Genomic DNA, 19,567 nt, shown 5'->3' on the forward strand with positions numbered 1-19,567 from the left:
CATGGACACACAAAAGAGCCTGAATAGCCAAAGCAATCTTAGGGGAAAAAATGGAGCTGGAGGAATCAGACTCCCTGACTGCAGACTATACTACAAAGCTACAGTAATCAAAACAATATCGTACTGGCACAAAAACAGAAATATAGATCAATGGAACAGGATAGAAAGCCCAGAGATAAACCCACACACCTACGGTCAACTAATCTATGACACAGGAGGCAAGGATATACAATGGAGAAAAGACAGTCTCTTCAATAAGTGGTGCTGGGAAAACTGGGCAGCTACATGTAAATGAATGAAATTAGAACACTCCCTAACAAAACACACAAAAATAAACTCAAAATGGATTAAAGACCTAAATGTAAGACCAGACACTATAAAACTCTTGGCGGAAAACATAGGAAGAACACTCTTTGACATAAATCACAGCAAGATCTTCTTTGACCCACCTCCTAGAGTAATGGACAGAAAAGCAAAAATAAACAAATGGGGCCTAATGAAACTTAAAAGCTTTTGCACAGCAAAGGAAAGTATAAACAAGACAAAAAGACAACCCTCAGAATGGAAGAAAATATTTGCAAATGAATCAACAGACAAAGGATTAATCTCCAAAATATATAAACAGCTCATGCAGCTCAATAGTAAAAAAACAACCTAATCAAAAAATGGGCAGAAGACCTAAATAAACATTTATCCAAAGAAGACATACAGATGGCCAAGCAGCACATGAAAAGCTGCTCAACATCACTAATTATTAGAGAAATGCTAATCAAAACTACCATGAGGTATCACCTCACACCAGTTAGAATGAGCATCATCAGAAAATCTACAAACAACAAATGCTGGAGAGGGTGTGGAGAAAAGGAAACCTTCTTGCAATGTTGGTGGGAATATAAATTGATACAGCCACTATGGAGAACAGTATGGAGGTTCCTTAAAAAACTAAAAGTAGGGCTTCCCTGGTGGCGCAGTGGTTGAGAGTCCGCCTGCCGATGCAGGGGACATGGGTTCGTGCCCTGGTCCGGGAAGATCCCACGTGCCGCGGAGCGGCTGAGCCTGTGAGCCATGGCTGCTGAGCCCGCGTGTCCAGAGCCTGTGCTCCGCAACGGGAGAGGCCACAACAGTGAGAGGCCCACGTACCGCAAAAAACCAAAACAAACTAAAAGTAGAACTACCATATGACCCAGCATATACACAGAGAAAACCATAATTCAAAAAGACACACGCACCTCAATGTTCACTGCAGCACTATTTACAATAGCCAGGTCATGGAAGCAACCTAAGTGCCCATCAACAGACGAATGGATAAAGAAGATGTGGTACATATATACAATGGAATACTACTCAGCCATAAAAAGGAATGAAATTGGATCATTTGTAGAGACGTGGAAGGACCTAGAGACTGTCATACAGAGTGAAGTAAGTCAGAAAGAGGAAAACAAATATCGTATATTAACGCATATATGTGGAATCTAGAAAAATGGTACAGATGAACTGGTTTGCAAGGCAGAAATTGAGACACAGATGTAGAGAACAAATATATGGACACCAAGGTGGGAAAGCAGGGGCAGGGGGTGGTGGTGGGATGAATTGGGAGATTGGGACTTACATAAATACACTAATATGTATAAAATAGATAACTAATAAAAAAATTGTAGTTATACAGAAAAAAAAAGAAATAATATACTTTAGAATTTTCCAACAAAGGGATGTAACTGGAGAATTCAGGACTTGAGTCAAAACTATGGCATCCATGGCACAGGAAAATCAAGTGTAGAGAAATCAGCTTAGGCTCAGGCAGTGGTTGGTGGGAGAGGTGGGTGGAGCTTCTCTGGTGTGGGGGGCTGAGCTAGGGGGCGAGACCCACCTGCCAGCTCCCAAAGCTCTCACACCTGCATCTTGATCCTCAGAGCACATCGAGAAATTTCCAGGACAGGGAAACTGGGGGACCCAGAGCTACAGCCATGGGTCTAAGGGCACACGACTAAGAAGTGTGGGGCTAGGATCCGTCCTGATGGCCTGAGCTGTCAGCAAGGTGCTTGCAGCAACACCACAAGGCTTCTGGAACACGAAGACCCATGCTCACATTTTCAGGAACCAAGGTGAACATACACAAGGGACCTTGTGTACCGCCCGTCCCCTTCTCTTCCCACCGGCCTCTCTCCGGTACTGTGAGTAGAGATCCCTCGCACAGCTGTGTCCCCGCACCTCACAAGCCTAAGGGAACGCACTTCTGTGACGGGGTCAGCCTAGAGAAGATGGACCTCGGGAGGCATGCCACACAAGCCCTGGGTCCTGGGTACCTGAATTAGGATTTGAGATGGGGACACAGCCTCCAGATGGGCATGCCCCCTTGATCATGCAAACTTCTCACCCCTTGGGGGTGTCATGGTGGGAGGGGAACCAGAACAGGGCCTCTGAAGTTCAGTGCAAGACCCTCTTGTCCCAGTCCACTGGGGCAAAGGAAGTGATAGATGGTACTCACAGTGAGGGTATGGAACACTTATCATTTCCAAATGTTCCGCTCCCAGCCCAAGACTCACTCTCACATCACTCTAGAATGGCTAAGAGTTTGTGCTGTGGTGTCAGAGAGTCTGGGTTCAAATCTTGTCTCCATCCCTTACTAGCTGTGTGGCTTTGGCTGAATTACTTAACCTCTCCGTGCTTCAATTTCCTCACCTTCAAAACAGCAAGGTTCAATACTACCTTCCTCAAGGGGTGGTTCCGAAGGGTGAAAGAGAAAATGCATTGAAGGCTCCAAACCCAGAGCCGTGCACACAGAGAGCACTCAGCTACATCAGCCCAGGCCAGCCCCAGCTCTGTGGTAAAGCAGCCACAGGAGTCAGCTAAGGAAAGACTGGTGAGCTCATCCAAGCACCTCATTTACGGGCCAGCCGGATGTCTCGCTACAGCACCTTCTGGCTCTTCTGGCCAAGGGAAACGGGTCATTGTTTTGTCCTTGGTTTAGTGGAGCTCAGATTCTGATGTGGCCAGGATGCCCTGGACTTGGGCCTCTTCCCCGAGCCACCCTCAAGAGCAGGTCTCCACAGGCTCTGGAGACCGGGAGCATCCCTGCCTAGGTACTGTGCAGGATGGCAGCAGAGGGGACAGTGGGGCGGCAGCCAGAAGATTCCAACTCGTCATCTAAGAAAACACTTCTGCATTTGCGCAGAGACCAGCAAATGCCCACAAAAATGTTCCATGCCTTCAGCAAGCCGAGGAAGCCTGGCTTTTTGTGGAGGGGGGGGAGGGGTGACTGGCTGCGAATGGACTCTTTCCTCTTCCTTCTCAGATTACTTTTGGATTGGCACCTTTGTGTGTGTACCACAAGCCCATCTGTCATCCACCACAGAGGCAACCCTCACTCCTTCCAGAGGGTGATGGGAGCCCAGAGCCCGGCCCGACACCCCCGGGAGACTTGTCCCTGGACCTGGGGTATCCACATCAGGATCTGTCTCACCAACGTGGCTGGATTTTGCCCCTCGGGCTCTAGTACATCTGCGAGCAGGAAGAGGGGCTTCCAAGGCTTATCTGGAGCCCCTGACTGCCTCACCCAAGTCTCCAGGACCCTGGTCTCCTTTCCTCTCAATCAGGGAAGTAAGCCAAGTGGCTGAGGCAGTGGGACCTGCGCTGGCTCCCTTCCCAGCCAGCCCGCCCTCCCCACCCTCCCTGCTGCCCAGGGTGTCCCAAGCAGTGAAGTAATCCCTCAGAGTCCCAGTTTCCGCATTTGTAGATTGAGAACAATCATGATAATCATGATAATAATAATAACACCCGCATTACCGCGCATTAGGGTCATCGTGGCAATTAAATGAAATAACTGGCCATGGGTTTATGATACTCTGATATAATAAATTTATATTTGGTCTTCCTGGTTCCTGGCACAGAGCTCCAAAAACCCTTGGAATATCCTGAGTGATAAGAGGAACGTCTTTTGTTATTCGCAATAAGCTCCTTTCAACCCACACCTGAGTTTATGTCACCGAAGTGACTTTGATGGTCCCCTAGAGAGCTTCAGACGGTACACAAACTATTTGCAGTGGTTATCTCTGAAGAACAGAATTAATTGCAGGTGGTTTTAATTTTTTCCTTTGGCTTAATAATGTATTTTCAACTTTTAAAAATAATAAATAGGTGTCACTGTTGTAATAAGGTTGAAAGTTATTATAAAAATAATGTAGGGAATTCCCGGGCAGTCCAGTGGGCACAGGTTCGATCCCTGGTCAGGGAACTAAGATCCTGCATGCTGCACAGCACAGCCAAAAAAATTAAACAATTAAAACAATGTTTAGATCATGTAAAACACACAGCACAGTTCCGAGTACATAACAGGGGCTTCCTTGACTCCTTTCCTTCCTTGCAATTACACTGCAGAGGCTCAAGGAAACTTCATCCACTGTCATAGCTTCCTGAAGGGAACTAACATTCTGAAATAGGAGGTTGTGAAGCGGGCACTGTCCTTTCTCCAAATGCTCCCCATGGGCCCCACCTCTAGCCCTCTCTTAGGCAGCCCGCTCCACGAGAATGCCCTTGCTGACCTTTCCCTGTTGCTACCTGTCCCCATTCTCCCTACCCTCCAGGCCAGCACGTCACACGTCCCCTGGGAAGCCTTTCTGGACTGTGCCTCTTTTGGACCCTGCAGGGACTTGTCTTCTGTTGAACATGTGGGTCCTTCTGCTCTGCCTTCTAGTCAGTTGCGCCACCTGACTAGAAGCCCCTGGGAGGTGGCGGTCCCGTGACCGCAGCATCTCTTACCTGGCCGGGCACCCCAGCACCTGGCCCAGGGCTGAGCCAGAGAGGTGCTCAGGCCCTGGGTGCCGAATTGAACAGGATGTATTTGTGGCTCTCGTGAGCCTGTATCCAGGGTCTTATTCTTCGTCCTGCTTCATGGATTAGGGCTCTGTCATTGCTGTACCCTGGGTTTCAATTCTGACACGCTATCTACTAGCTGTGTGGGATTGGGCAAGTCACTCCCTCTCTAAGCCTCAGTTTCCCAATACCTGGTTATTACCCATCCCTTAGTGTTAAAATTAGCACTCAATTGGATGATAAATATGCTAAATGAGATGGCAAATAATAAAGGACTTAATGCAGTGCCTGGCAAATAATAAATGTTTGCTAAAACGTAGCCACATACATGTTTTATTCCTACTTTATCATCGAAACCAGGACACTTCTGAGAATAAAAGGAGAGCTCTTGATAATTATGCCAGGATGACAGGCATAAACAAGGGTGGGACCGGGAAAACCTACACATGTGGTCACCCTGCTTTATCCCCACCATCCACTAGGAGTTGTCTGTGCCCAGGGACTGGGTCACCTTCATCTCAGAATCCCATACCGTGACCTGCCTCCAGCCCCAGCCCAGCACCACCCTGGCTGAGTACCTCAGGGGCTTCTCCTGCCCGGGCAAGGGGACACAGAAGGTGTAGCCTACATGGAGTTGGGGACATGCTCTGAAACCTGGGACAAGTGGCCAGCCCATCTCCTGCCCCCAAGCTGGGATCCCAGGCCAGATTCCTCCCACGTCCCCACAGACCCCAGAGCCCTGTAGTGACCCCAGGAAACCTACCGCGAGGGGCTCACGGTTGGGGACCAGCTGCCCTGGCTGTTCCTCAGGAGCAGAAGGACTTCTGGTGTGGTCAGTGGTCAGCCTGAACCCAGCAGTCCTGCTGCTGATCAAAGTTCCAGGCAGTGGTTCCTCCCCTCACGTGGCCTGAGCGTTCCCGGAATGTCACCAGGGTCACAGGACAGCAGAAGAGAATCTAGGCAAGGCCTCTGCAGATTACAAAATGACCCTGAACTGTTCGCATGGACGGATCCAGGTTGGGGCCAAAATCCAGCTAAGGTTATGGTCTTGGCAACTTTAGGACCCTAAGGGCAGCCACTAGGCCCTAGAAAGTTTCTAGTAAGTTGCTCTGGGCTGAGGGCTCCACATTCACATCCCCTCCAGTGCAAGGTCAGACTGACCGCAGCTGGGCAGCCAGCCACACTCACCCGTGAGCTCTCAGTGCCAGGAGAAATTCTAAGAGGGTTGTGGGTTTGCTGTCCTTTTGTGTTTGTTTCTTTATTTAATGCTTATTTAAGTCTGTAAACCCTTTCTGAGTTAAAAGGGGGAAATGATATAGGAAGGTGAATTTTGGCCCAATATGGAGAGAGAAGCTTTAACCACTGGGATATCCAAGGATGAAAGCAGTTGCTTGAGGAGAGAGTGAACAGCCCTGAAGGTGTTCATCCAGGGGCTTCAGAACAAAGTGAAGAGTGTGTGTGTGTGTGTGTGTGTGTGTGTGTGTGTGTGCACGCGCACATGCAGGCACTTTAATGAACGCTGAGTGAACCTCACTGCCTTTCTGAGACATAGAAGAAACTCCAGCCTGGGAGTCTGGAAGCCTGGTTTTCTTGCAAGCTCAGCCACTAGTTCCCTAGGTGACTAGGGGAAATACGATTGGGACATTTCCTGTCCCAATCTTACCTTCTTCATCTATAAAATGGGTTGAACCTATTCTTAAGGCCCCTTCTGGCCACAGTGACCTATAGACATCATTGTGGTCCCCACTCACTTTCCAAAGACCTTTCCCAGCCTGGAATTGGTCTCTGTGGGGGGCTGTCCAGGTCAGCCTTGCATTCGTGTGACAAGCGTAGCATCAAAAGTGAGATCCCCTAGCCAAGGCGCCCACAGTATCACACGTGTCTTGTGTATACCGTTTATTGCTGATTCTGCGCACCAAATCTGTTACAAGCAGCATCCAGGAAAGACAGACCCCCAACCTTGCCCACCAGGGCTCACACTCTATAAAACCTCGGGGGCCTAGAAAGCTCTAAACGCATCACCAAGCACCTGGGACTATTTGCAATGATTCTTTAAGCGAGGCGAAATTGATCTACTTTTGAAGGTAGCACGAAGGCAACAGGTTTGTGAGAACAATCTCTCCTTAGGTCAAGGAGAGAGCTCACACTGGGAGGAGTTTGGCCTGGAGGAGTGTCTGCCCCATGCCTCTCTGAACCACAGCGAAGACCTGCTCCCCAAGACCACCACCGGCTCCCCAGCAGCCCCGATTCAGTTCCGACTGTGGGATCTGTAGGCTGAATTCTTTGAGTGATTCATAGCTAAAGGCCGGGCTACCTCCAGTGTCTCTTTAGCAACTCTAGTTATCTAGTTATCTCTAGCTGTCTGCTCGCCACAAGCTTCCTGAGTTTGGAAATGATTCCCATCACTGCACTACACAGACATCTGTGACATTGGTTCCCAGGAAGAGTTCTGAGAAGGGTGTTTTGCCTTTAAATTCTAACGAGGAGGAACAATATACACTCAGCTCAACAGTTCCTTTGAGAAAAGCCAGTTTTTCTTTAACAGGGGGATGAGTTTAATTTTTTCCTGTATTCACAAAGCGTTGGATCCACACAGTACCAGGTGAGGTTCCAATGGCTAAGACTATGGTATGGGGAGCAACAGGTCAGTGACTCCCATTTTCTTTGGTTGTGCAAAGCTTAAAGAGAGAAGGTAAAGCCACAGCCTACTGAATAATGTTGCGGAAGACAAGTGGTTTTAGACCCTCTCACATGTACTACTCATGCACAGGGGTGCTGTGAGGGTTAAAAAGAAAATGGCTGTTAGGTGCTTTGAAGGGTATCCATGCACAGCAAGCATTTTTGAAAAACAGTGGTTCTAATGGGCTTTTATTATCTTTCCTCCAACATTGACCCTCCGCTCCAAATGGAGTACTGGCAAGGGGAACTAGAAGCCAATGAGCAAAGGGGGAAAGTGAACTCAACTTTTGGGGGACCAAGCAGCTCACTCCAGCCCCAAGAAGTGAGCAAATGCATCATCCTGTTGGAAAGGAAACTCCACCCACATTTTCTGGCAGCTCCCTGACCGGACAACGTGGTTCAGAAAGACCAAAACGCCTGCCAAGGAAGAGGAGGCCCCGTGGCTCCTTCCGGTCCATGCTGATGGGAGAAAGGAACAGGCAAGCTCAGAAGGTCAGGCAAAGGGCCCACCACCCCCACCCAGGGTGCTCCTGTGGGGAGTCATCTGAGGACGGCTGCCCTCAGGCCACGTGTGATATCCTGGGCCAGACAGGAAGATATTCCAAGGTCATGGCCAATGCCATCAATACCCAGGGGTTCTGGGTTCAGCTTGGCAGGGCACACTGGGTGAAGAGGACTCCTTCTCCACCTCTCTGCCATCTCTGGCCCACTTGTACCCTTGCACAAGGAGACGTTGGAGCCTAGTTACAAGGAGCATCTTGAGGAATGCAGTGCCAAAGCATGCTTCCTGTCTGGAGGCGAGCAAGCCAAGCTTCCCCTTTGGGCCCCAGGATCAATATGGCAGGCCACCATCAGTGGAATGGTGCCCGTGCCCCAAGTTCTGGACTTACATCATTTTGGACCCTGGCAAGCCTTGATACATGTCCGCCAGGTGCTATAAATAATTTGAAAACATTTTGGAGACCCAGTTTCACCTTGGGGATACTATGTCTTTTGCCTTAACAGGCCCCATCTCTCCCAGATTCCCTGTGACAGAGAGTGAAAAGCTACAAATGCACAAGTTCTCACACACTCATTTTGTTGGGACCTTTCAGCATCATGCTGTTAAGGCCCAAGGGAACTTCTTATTTGTCTCGTGGGGCAGAGGGAACTAGTAAAGGCCAGTCAGGATTGAGAGCAGATTTCCAAATCCCTGTAGTGTTTGATGCAGCTCTTTCCTGGGCAGACACAGATACGGGAAATTCTCTATTTCACTGTTTCTACGTCTAAACTGGTATACCAGTTGTCCAGAGAAAGACATGCATCGTCCTGAGTGTACTTTCTTTACTGGTGTGAATATATATGTAGCAGGAAGGATGGCGAGGGCAGGCATTCATGTGACTGCAACTCTGGGCCAAACAACTCAACTCTTGTAACCAGACCACAGGCAGGGAGAGGCTCCACAGAGGGCCCTGACCCAGTGTGACCTATCTGTGTACCCATGTTGCCGGCTGTGTATGAGAATGCTGAAATTCAGTGTCTAGCTGACTGTAATGTCGATGGGGAATTTTACCACAACCAGAGGGATTGCTGGGTTCCATTACACTTGGCTGTCCAATTAAAGGATCTCATCTCTGAGCTATTTCACTTTCCCAAACGGAGAGTGAAAATTAAAAACAGATATAGGCATATCATGCCCATAAAAGGCCCAGGCAGAGGAGCCTCCAATGAGCAACAGAGAGCTTGTTGGCAGGGTAGGGTGTGTGGTTGCACGGGCCTCTCCAGTTGAGATGCCTCTGACCTGGCCAAGCCTGGTGCTTCAAGGTCTGGGATTTAATACAATTTCCCATCCAGGCCAGAGTGTACCTACATCTTCTCCTCCAACCCTGGCAGCTGGGCCTTTGCAAGGGCTGGCTGCAGGGGGAGGGCAGTGAGGGGCTCATCCTGACCCATGGGGAGCCAGTTCCCAGGTAAGTTCGTGCCACCTCCACAGGCCCCAGTCTTCTCCAGTAAAAGGTCAGGATGGAGGATCCTGGCGATGTCTCGTTTCTTAATTTGGGTGCTGGTTACACAGGTGTGTAAAGTTTGTGAAAATCCATCAAACTATACACTATCGTGCTTTTCTGTATGTATATTACACTTCCATAAAAAGTTAAAAGAGAAAAATCCTGGGGGTGAACACAAGGACCCCCAGACACCAAATTGCTTTCTCCATCCAGTACCAATAAGCTGATTTTCAAGTTTTTCTGGGGGGCGGTGAGAAATTCTACATGATTTTATTCCTTAAAGGACTGAAATTTTCAAAGCACAGTTTGCAGTTCAGAAATATCATTCTCTAAGCGGTTAAACTTGTTGCACCGGTGCCTTTCTTCCTTTTCCAGATAAAAATCACAAGAGATGCTGAGGGTAGTCCGGCCTCCAGGACCTGAACAGCCTCATTTTTCCCTTCTCTCTTTCATAGCATCCTGAAAGCCAGGGCACTTGGCAGTTCTTAAGAGATCAGCTAAATGGTTTGAAGCCTTCTTCGAGGAGAGAAGTCACCTTGCCTTCAGGAGTAGGAAGTGAAGGGAGACCTTTCATTGAGGGGACAGGGTAGAGCCATGTCGCAAACAAGAGGAGCGAAGAAGGGGAATCAACTTACATAGTACTTGGGAGCGGGGCTGTCCCGGTGGAGAACCGTTGCCACAAAGTGGCAGGTGTGTAATAATTGCGTCTATAGAGGTTGGCAGGGGTACAGACGCAGGGAAGGTGGTTTTTGGAGGAGAGCTGGTGAGGCTTTAGAGGAGGGGCTTTCTTGAGAGAAGCCCAGGGATGTGAATTGGGAACACCGCAGGGTTTTTGCCACAGTGGGTTAGGTCTCCCTGTTGGTAAGAAGGCTCTGAAAGAACCTCTTCTATAGGAGAACCAGGCAGGTCAGGAAAAGGTGGGGACACCTTTCTCTTGGGGACCAGAGAGAGGGGGAGCAGGGGATGGCTCTGTGGACCCAGGGGTGGAGGTGGAACAATGAAATCCCGGATCCTCTGGGGGTCCCACGGTTCCCCAGCCCTGTCTCCAGCCTCTGCCTCTCTTAACACTCATTGGGTGCCTTCATCTGCATCAGGACTGCATGGTTCCTCTTCTTGCAGAAGCAACAGCAGATGCAGGCAGCCAGGGAGCAGGCCAGGGCGATGATGCCAATCACAATGGCAGCAATGGTCAGCCCACTCTGGGCCTGGGTCATGCCCCCCGTGTCACGGCTATCGGTGGTCTCGATGGTGGTCAGACTGGTGAAGTCAGTGGTGGAGGAGACGCAGGTGGTGTCAGAGTAGCTGGGTGTCTCTGGGTGGGTGGACACCTCGGGGACCACTGAACCCTGGACACTGGAGACAACATTGTCATCGATGATGATGAGGGACTGGCCTCGGACATTGGCTGGGCTGAAACACACCGGGGGAGTGTCTGTCCCCAGCCTGGCCTTGTTGAGTAGGAGCCAATTGTGGAGCGGAAGGATGTCTGAGTCACACCTCCAGGGGTTGTCATAGAGCCGCAGCTCACACAGCTTCCCCAGGTGATCGAAGATGCCCAAGGGCAGGTTCTCTAGCTGGTTGTTCTGCAGCTGGATGGTCATGAGTTCGTTGGCGTTGGCGAAGATGTTGCTCGGGAGCTGTCTGAGGCGGTTGTTCTGCAGGGAGATGTTCTGCAGATTGGCCAACGTGCGGAAGACACTCCCGTCCAGCTCCTGCAGCACATTGGTGTGGAGGGACAGCTCCCGCATCTCCACCAGCCCATTGAAGGCATCCGGAGAGATGTAGCTGATCTGGTTGTGGCTGAGGACCAGGGCCTGCAACTGGCGGAGGCTGCTGAAGACATTGTCCGGGAGGGAGGCGATGTGGTTGTCATAGAGCCAAAGCTCACGCAGGTTGTGCATGGGTCCAAAGATGCCCGGAGAGAGCTCCTTCAGGGAATTCCCGAAGAGCGTGAGCCGGTTGAGCTGGGGCAGCTGCGTGAAGATGCCGGAGGGCAGCTGGGAGATGTGGTTGTTGGACAGATAGAGCTTCTGGAGGTTACGGTTGTTGTGGAAGAGGCCAGGAGACAGCGTACTAATCTGGTTCTGCTGCAGGGCCAGCTCCTGGAGGTTGCCAAGCCCGTCAAAACAGCCCATGGGGATGTCTGAAATCCTGTTCTCATACAGCCGGAGGACCTGGAGGTTGTTCAGGTGCTGGAAGACCCTGGGTGAGAGGTGGGTGAGGCTATTCTTGCCCAGGTTCAGCTTGACGAGGCCCACCAGGTGGTCGAAGACCCCGTCGGGGATAAACTCCAGGTGGTTGCCGTGCAGCTGCAGCTCCTTGAGGTTGCTGAAGTGGCTGAAGTGAGTCGGCTGGATCTGCACCAGCTGGTTGCTGGACAAAAGGAGCGACTCTAGGTTGTCCAGGCCCTGGAAGAGGCTGACGGGCAGAACCTGAAGCTTGTTGTTGGCGAGGCTGAGGTAGCGCAGCGAGCCCAGGTTACGGAAGGCACTGGGCGCGATGTGGGACAGCTCATTCTTCTCAATCCGCAGGGCGATCAGGGCTGAGACGTTGAGGAACGGGGATTCGTTGAGTTCGGTGATGTGCGTGTTGAGGATCTGCAGGCTCATGGCGTTCCAGGGCAGCGGGGTGGGTACCACCACGATGTGCGCCCCCGTGCACTCCACCTGGGAGGCCCTGGAGCAGGTGCACTCTCTAGGGCAGCCGTGGTTGGCCCAGCCCACAGCCCAGGCGTGGCAGCCCACCAGCAAAAGGAGATAATGTTTCAGTGGCATGGCCTCTGCAAGGAGAGAAAGGGCACGAGTCAGGACTGCCTCACTGACGCTTCAGCTGTTTTTAAGCCAACGTCAACCTTGGGTGCCAAACGCTGGCTTGCCTTTGAACCCCATCACCACATACGCATCTCATGCTACCTGTGGTCTTGTCTGCAGCCTCTTCGTCTTCCCCCAGGCCTTCCTATTTCCATGCCTTTGCCCAAGCCATTCGCCCCACTTGGAGGGCTCTTCATCCTCATCCAAATCTTCCCCACACTTCTAAGTCTAGCTCACAGGCAGTCACCTCCAGGAAGCTTTCCAGGATTCCGCGAGTCACCTTTAGTTACCCTCCCGTGCAGGTGATTTTCCCAACTTCCATTACGGCCTAAGCCATAGCAGCCACACATGGCATTCACTGTGTCCCCGTCTGTCTCCTTCACTAGTCAATAGGCTTTGCAAGGGCAGGGATGTTTGTGTCCCGTCCCTATGAGCTCCTTAAGTCAGGAGCAGTATCTTATCCACCTCTGTGTCTCTCAGAGCACCTGGACTTGCTAGTTGAACGTGGCTTCCTCAGGAGGAACAGATAGGACACGAGATTAAATAAACAGGGCCTGAACCTGGGGGAAGATGCTGAGGCCACAGATATGAACACCTGCGGGGAGAAGCAGCAGCAGCAGCCGGCAGAGCAGGACCACACTGCGATCTGGTGGAAAAGACTGCGGGGAAGCTCAGCCTTCCGTCTCCCTGGGCCCCGCCGCACACCGACCAGCACTGCCCCGTCACGGCCACCACCAACCTGCCCCTGTGTTAACCCTTTCACAGGGGCTTCATCTAGGTTTAATCCAAACCACCTTCCCAATAAAAGGAAACTATCCACACCACTTCCTGTCTCTCCGGAAGGGGCTGCTGTGGGTCGGCCGACGTCTGGGGTCTGCCTTCTGGGTACCAGTCCCAGTTTCCAGAAGAAACATTGGGTGGCCTTGAGTAAGTCCCAGAAAACTTAGGATGTACTTTGAGCTGAAAGCTGGTAGGCCCAGACGCTCCCGCAGACATGGTGCTGATGTGGGAATGGAGTCAAAGTCATGGAACGTTTGGTGTTTGAGATCAGGTCTATACAAACAGAAAGTGGAGATGGGGGGCATGGGAACTGGGCCCTACATGAATATTTAAGGACCACAGATTAGCTGTTTGACTCGAATGAAGCTTGAGGCCTCCAGGCTCAGCTTCCTCATCTGTTAAGTGACAGTGATAACCTCTGCCCCCTCCTGAGGCCGCCGTGAGGAGCAAATTGAAGAAAGCCTGTGAGGGTGTGTTCTGTGCAAACGTGTGAGCATGTGCCAAGCTTCCCTACAACGGCCCTTGCAGACTCTTGGAGGCAGGAAGGCCTCAAGGTGCTTTTAATCTTGGCATTCTTAGTCAAGGGACTATGGATTTCTGTGTGTGTGTAGGACATCTGTAACTTCCATCTGAGATTCAAAGGGGTCTCTAACTCCCAAAGGGTTAAGACCTGCTGATCATGCATGCCCATCATTTTGGGGGAATGCAGGAAGCTGGGAAACTGAGGCTCAGAGCTTAAAGCCAGCATCTCCGGATTCCTGGATGAGAACTGTGAGTGTTACTGCAGTGCCTGTCCTTTTAATGAGCAAAAGTCCTGAGTCAGAAGAAGGAATTTCAAATGATGGCCTATAAGGCATAAACTGGCTGGGTGGAGAAGGTACTTCTCTGGCCTTTCTTTGTTCCCCTGAACTCATGGAGTCCTGAGTCTGGCCCATAACTCAGAATAATCCAGGCTTCCCCACCTGGCCTCAACTCAATGCACCCCTCCCCTGCTCCCAACAAGCTTACTCTGAGGACAGAACCCAAGTTCATCCCCCACCCACCCAGGCCTTGATTGTTGCCCTAGTTACAGCCCATCCAAGCCCTGACCTGCTGTACTTTCCATCAAGACTCAAATAAGTATGTAGAACTGTGGAGAAATGAAAGAAAAACAACAACTTGACAATGGAGGCTAGATTCAAAGGAAGGGGACCAGATTAAGCTATGGACACATCTAAAAGAATGAACTTGTGTAGACAAATGTGGGATCCAGAACTTGAGAGCAGAAAATGAACAGCTTAGAAAGGAGGCACTGAAAAAGTGACTTAACATCCACCCTTAGGTGTGAGGGCGTTTTATGGATGGTAGCGGAGAAAGAAGACTGCTCACAAAAGCTAATGTGATCTTAGGCTGCATTAATAGAAGTATTAAGTATGGAACAAAGGAGGTGATAGTCTTACTTTACACCACCCTCATCAGTCCACACCTATAATGCTGTTCTCAGTTTCACCCTGAACTTCAAGAAGGCCAAAGACAAACTGGTCTGTTGAAGGCCTTCTAGAGAAGGGTAAGAGGATGGTGAGGGGATGCAGAAACCAGAACATCTGAGCATCCGTTGAAGGAACTGTGGATGAATAGCAGAAAGAAGAGAAGATGTGATGAGCCTGCAAGTGAAGGGCTGCCCTGGGATAAAGCAAACAGCCTCAGTGTGGCTCTCGAGGTCGAAACTAGTACACAGAAGCTACAGGGTCACATGCATTTTAGTTCTTCACCGAAGACAGCTTGTCTGAACCAGAATGGACAACCTCATAAGGCAGTAAGCTCCCCATCCCTGAAAGTGTTCAAGCAGAAACTGAGCAGAAACAGGGTAAGGAAGCTGGAGAGAAGATTCTACACCTGGTAGAGTATTGGACTAGATGACAGCTGTCCATCACCAAGACTTTAGGATTCTAAGGCTGAGTCCCAGGGCAAGGATATGAGAGCCATCAACCAGGACAATTGTGCCTGTGCTCCCAGGGGGTCCACGCAGACAGTTGCGGGTGTTTGCCCATCCCCTTGATATATGTGTGAGAGAGATCTACCCACTGGACTGACTTACAAAATGGGAAGCGTCTCTCCTGGTGATGAGCCGTCTAGCGCTTAATTTCTATGTACACTCCTATGCCCAGGATGCTTCAAAATGGTGTTGCAGCACAAGTATTAGGGACTAAATTAAAGTGCCCGTAACCTGGAAAGCCCAGGGCCGTCTCTGTCTAGTTTCCCCATCCATAAATGAGGGTGTGGGCAAGGAACCCTCTGAAGACCCATCTGAGACCTCTCTGAGTTTGCACTCCCCAGCTGCGGAGGGGGCATCAAGCCAGCCCCAGGAAGGGCCCACGGCCAGGGGTGGTGCCTCACGTCTCGGGAAGAGGAGGAAAAAGATAACTCCCTTATGGGAACAACTCCATTATGGGAACAGAGCCACTGCTGTTTAAAACGAACCACACTCAGCTTAACGAATATTGCAAGAATTTGCAGATTTTCCCTTTTATAAATCCTCGTGTCTGCAGAGCCCACTCCAGCACCACACGCACTGCTTTCCTACTTTCCAGCACTTGTTACCGCCAGGGCTGGCACTGACTGCTGCAAAGGACCTCCAGGGAGCCTACCCCAAACCCAGCTGCAGAGCCCTCGGGGGAGGGAGGGGCCGCAGGAGCAGGCTGGATAACCAGCGGGGCCCTTGGATTTCCAGCAAGTGTGGCCGGCGTCCACGGCAGCCTGAGGCCCTCAGGAGCCCAGCACACAGTGGACTAATAGTCCACGCTGCCCTGTGCCGCTTGGCAGCCATGACAGTTAAAGACCCACAAAGCTGCCCTAATTACACCCTCCTCCTCCAGGCAGCCAAACGCGTCCTTAGTCACTGCAGCGACTTGGTCCAGCCCCTGTCTTGGGAGGGGGAGAAGCCTGGCGTCTGTCACTGGCCCAGGGAATTCACTGAGCCCGCAGACACACAGAAGGACAGACAGACAGCTCACCTGGGCACTCTGACGTGGTCCCTCCCCAGGAGTGGAAGCGCTTGGACCAGGCGCTCTGGCTCTGGTCTCTTTAGCAAAAACAGCCTCTATGACTCATGGGCAAACACGTAATTAGCCTCGAAGCCCTGAGCTTTGTTGGTTGGTGGGTTGGGACTTTTGGGTTTAATACCATCATCACATTCCTGAAACACGAGGTTCCCTCGGAGGAGACGCCTTCTTATTTCAATGCCATGGAGCAAAGCTTTTGGAAAGAACCTCAGAGACGGATGTGCTACTCTGTCTTAACTCTAAGTTGGAGTGTGAGTTTAGGTAAGTTCTCCAGACCTCAGTTTCCCCTATTGCAAAGACTCCCAGGGGCCCTTGGCAGCTCTGATATCTTACCAGAGACAGAAAGGAGATTTGGCCTGAAGCCCCGCCATTCCCACCACCCCCTATAGGTCACGTGGAACCACCAGCAGTGCCACCTTCACATGGAGGCTTGAGGACATTGCATCCATCTTTTCAGGCCCACCTTGCTTCCAAAGTTTTCCAGGCAGGGCAATCCCACTTGTTAACTGGCGCATCTTCACACGGCCAAGAGCCATTTCATGGATCAGGGAGCTGAGAGGGGACCCTTAGGGAGGCCCCCTCCCAGCACACCTGGGGAAACTGAAGCCCAGACAGGAAATCTCCCTCCGTGGCCTGTGCCCTCCCCGCACAGAGATCTCCCAAAACATGGCCTCACCAGCGTTGAGACGTGGCCCCATCCTCCGAGGGAGATGCCAGGCATGGGGCTGTGTTGTCTCCCCTGTACACAGCCGGCGTCAGCCCCAACCAAGGCGCTCCTCTCTGCGCGGTCCAGCGGGTCTGAAGCCACTGTCTGAATGAGAGGCTCGCTGTATCCTGACCTCCACGTCTCGCTTGAAGGGGGTAACCACTGTGTTCCCCAGATCAGTACATAAATGTCGCCTGGAAGTGCCTGGGAAACTCGCTTAATAGAACCGAACTCACAGCACTGCAGTGATGAGGATTGTACAAATTAATGCATGTGAAGCCCTTAGGCTTGTTCTTGGCCCAAAATGAGTACCCGATAAATGTTAGTTACAATTATTGTTCATCTTGTTGAGTAAAATCAGAATCTCTGGAGGCTCGACCCACAGAGCTCCTGATCCCTAGGTCTGGGAGGTAGGGGGAACAGCCCAGGACCCTGCACATTTAACAAACTCCCCAAGTGACTCTGATGCAGGGGTCCACAGCCCACACTCGGAAGCACCACTGGAGGCCTAGACCAGCTGGGACCCCATGCTCCTGACCTATGTCATTTACTGCCAAGACAGAGAGATTGAACCCTGGATTGGGGAGGCTAAAAGTCGGGCCATAGACAGGTCCAGCCCCCTCTATCGATACTTCCTTCAGTGGCCCTTTCTCCATCCCTGTCAGAAATCTCGGGTCTGAGCTAAGTTGAACCCAGCAGTAGAGGCTGCTCCCAGAAGCAGCACTTAGAGCCCAGGGCATCAGAGATGCCAAGGCCTTTTGAGCCCATCTGGTCAAACCATCTGGTCATTTTGTAGATGGGAAAACTAAGGGGCCCAGAGGAAGTAGGAGCCTTGCCTGGGCTCACACAGTCAGTGGAAGATTCCAGACACCCAGATCAGGGCTCTAACTAACCATAGAGCTTGGTGGTCCCCCTGAACCTTATCATGAGGCTTTAGGACCTCATCAACCACGTGTCCAGCTGTGCCTGGATTCGGGGAAGAGGTGGCTTCTCTCCCTCCATTCTAAAATGATCTCAGGCTCATCTACAATCCACCCTCCAGCTGCCCAGCCTGATTAGTCAAGGTCAAGTGCCTCTCCCAACTCCCAGGCTGCATGGTTTGAGAGATGTTCTTCCTCCAGGCTGCTCTGATGCTCGTGTTTGCTCAGTTTCACCCGAGTGGCTTGGAGGAGTGGATGGAAGAACAGAAGAGGTTGTTCAACCAGAAGGGGGTGATCCCATCGTCTCAACACACAGCCCGGCTCAGGGCTCCACCCCAAACACATCCTGGAGCCCCAAGGGAAGAGCAGCCGCACCCTCATCCTCCACCTGCCTCGGTCACTGACCCCATCTCTCGTGGCCCATCAAGGTCAAAGTTCAGTCCATTTGTTTAGAAAAGGAAATGAGTACAAGGAAACAAGTCCTTTCCAGCCCTGGGGTTAGGGGAGGTAGGGCTTCTGGCAGAGGCCAGAGCAGGGCTGGAATTAGCTTGGCAGAAGTGGCAGGACATACTGACAAACTCGCCAGCCGAGCAGGGAGACGCTTCCACTCGGGGCTTTTATTTTAAAAGCCATGGGCTACAGCCCCCTTCTCAGGGTAACACCTGGGGGGCCCAACTTAGATAAAATGGACCAGTCCCTCATCAAAGCATCTTGACAGAAGTTTCTAAATCCCGTGTCCCCAAAGCCCAGGGAGGCAGTGAAACCAGAAGCTGCTGTCAGTCTTTCGCGGTCAGGATTTAGGGAAGAAAACTGCCACGTGTAGTCACAGCCGTGGGAGTGTTTGCTGGCAGGACCGAGCAGGGACAGCTTCTCTCCCAGCTCTCCTTATTTCTCCACATCTGGACCTACTTCCAGTGGCAGCCCACCCCCCTCCATTTACTGAGCAAGCCCAGGTAGTGTCCCCAGCCCTGGGAGAGCCTTTCCGTGCCCTGACTTGCTGCAGGGTCTGTTCAGAACCCTTCCCCGCACCCCGACCTCTCTCACATTCTTGTCTCATCCCTGCAGAGTCCGCCCAGCTGACTCAAGACCACAGGCAAATAGGACTGTCTGGCCCTGAATGTACCCCAGATGTTCAATCGATTCAGAGTGTAAGAAGTGACAGCCATTAGAGAATTTCTAAATTACAGAGCCAGTGGCACCAACACTGGTTGATATGGTGATATAATCCTGAAGGAGAAGCCAGAGCGTGACAGACAGGCATCCAGCACCTTCAGCCTGAGTGACGTGTCATCCAAGAGAGAGTCGCAACCTGCCCTGAGGTCACACACTTGGCCCTGGAGGTAGACTGGCTCTCTCACACTTGGCACGGTGGGAAGCTCTAGAAAAGTCCTGGTTTTCCACAGGTGGTTCCTTGGCCCCGCTCCTGCCTCTACATTTGAGCAGAGAATCTGGTAAAGGTTCAACAGTCACAATTTTAAATGCAAACCAGCTTCAACACAAATCCATCTCCAGCCCTGACTCTCCCTTCCCAAAGCCATTAGTGGCCAAGGCAAGAGGGGAAAGCCGCCAGAATGATGGAGTCGCCTAAGCCACACACAAACTTAGAATCTGGAACAACCCTGAGTCCACAGCCGAATTCCAAATTGGAAATCCAAACCAGGCGCCAGCACATCTGCTGAAGCCACTTTTGTAGCAACTAGAAGTCAGTCTATGAAAAGAGGACAGCTCTGTCACCTGGGTACCCCCATTGGTCCTCAACAGACCCAAATACAGGACAGGCCGCTGGTGGCCACCATAATAAGTGCTGGGGAAGAGGACTTGGGTTCAAATAACCTGG

The 19,567-nt window shown here is 51.3% G+C and overlaps 1 protein-coding gene across 1 annotated transcript; it reads right to left on the reverse strand.

Moving 5' to 3' along the window:
* Positions 1 to 10,445: 10,445 nt before the first annotated feature.
* On the reverse strand, positions 10,446 to 12,247 carry LRRC15 (leucine rich repeat containing 15). Its single transcript, XM_060149284.1, has one exon. It carries the CDS (start codon positions 12,245 to 12,247, stop codon positions 10,535 to 10,537), a length of 1,713 nt encoding a protein of 570 aa, XP_060005267.1. The 3' UTR covers positions 10,446 to 10,534.
* Positions 12,248 to 19,567: the final 7,320 nt, after the last annotated feature.

This window comes from Lagenorhynchus albirostris, chromosome 5 (assembly GCF_949774975.1).
Source record: "Lagenorhynchus albirostris chromosome 5, mLagAlb1.1, whole genome shotgun sequence".
Classification (NCBI taxonomy): Eukaryota; Metazoa; Chordata; class Mammalia; order Artiodactyla; family Delphinidae; genus Lagenorhynchus; species Lagenorhynchus albirostris.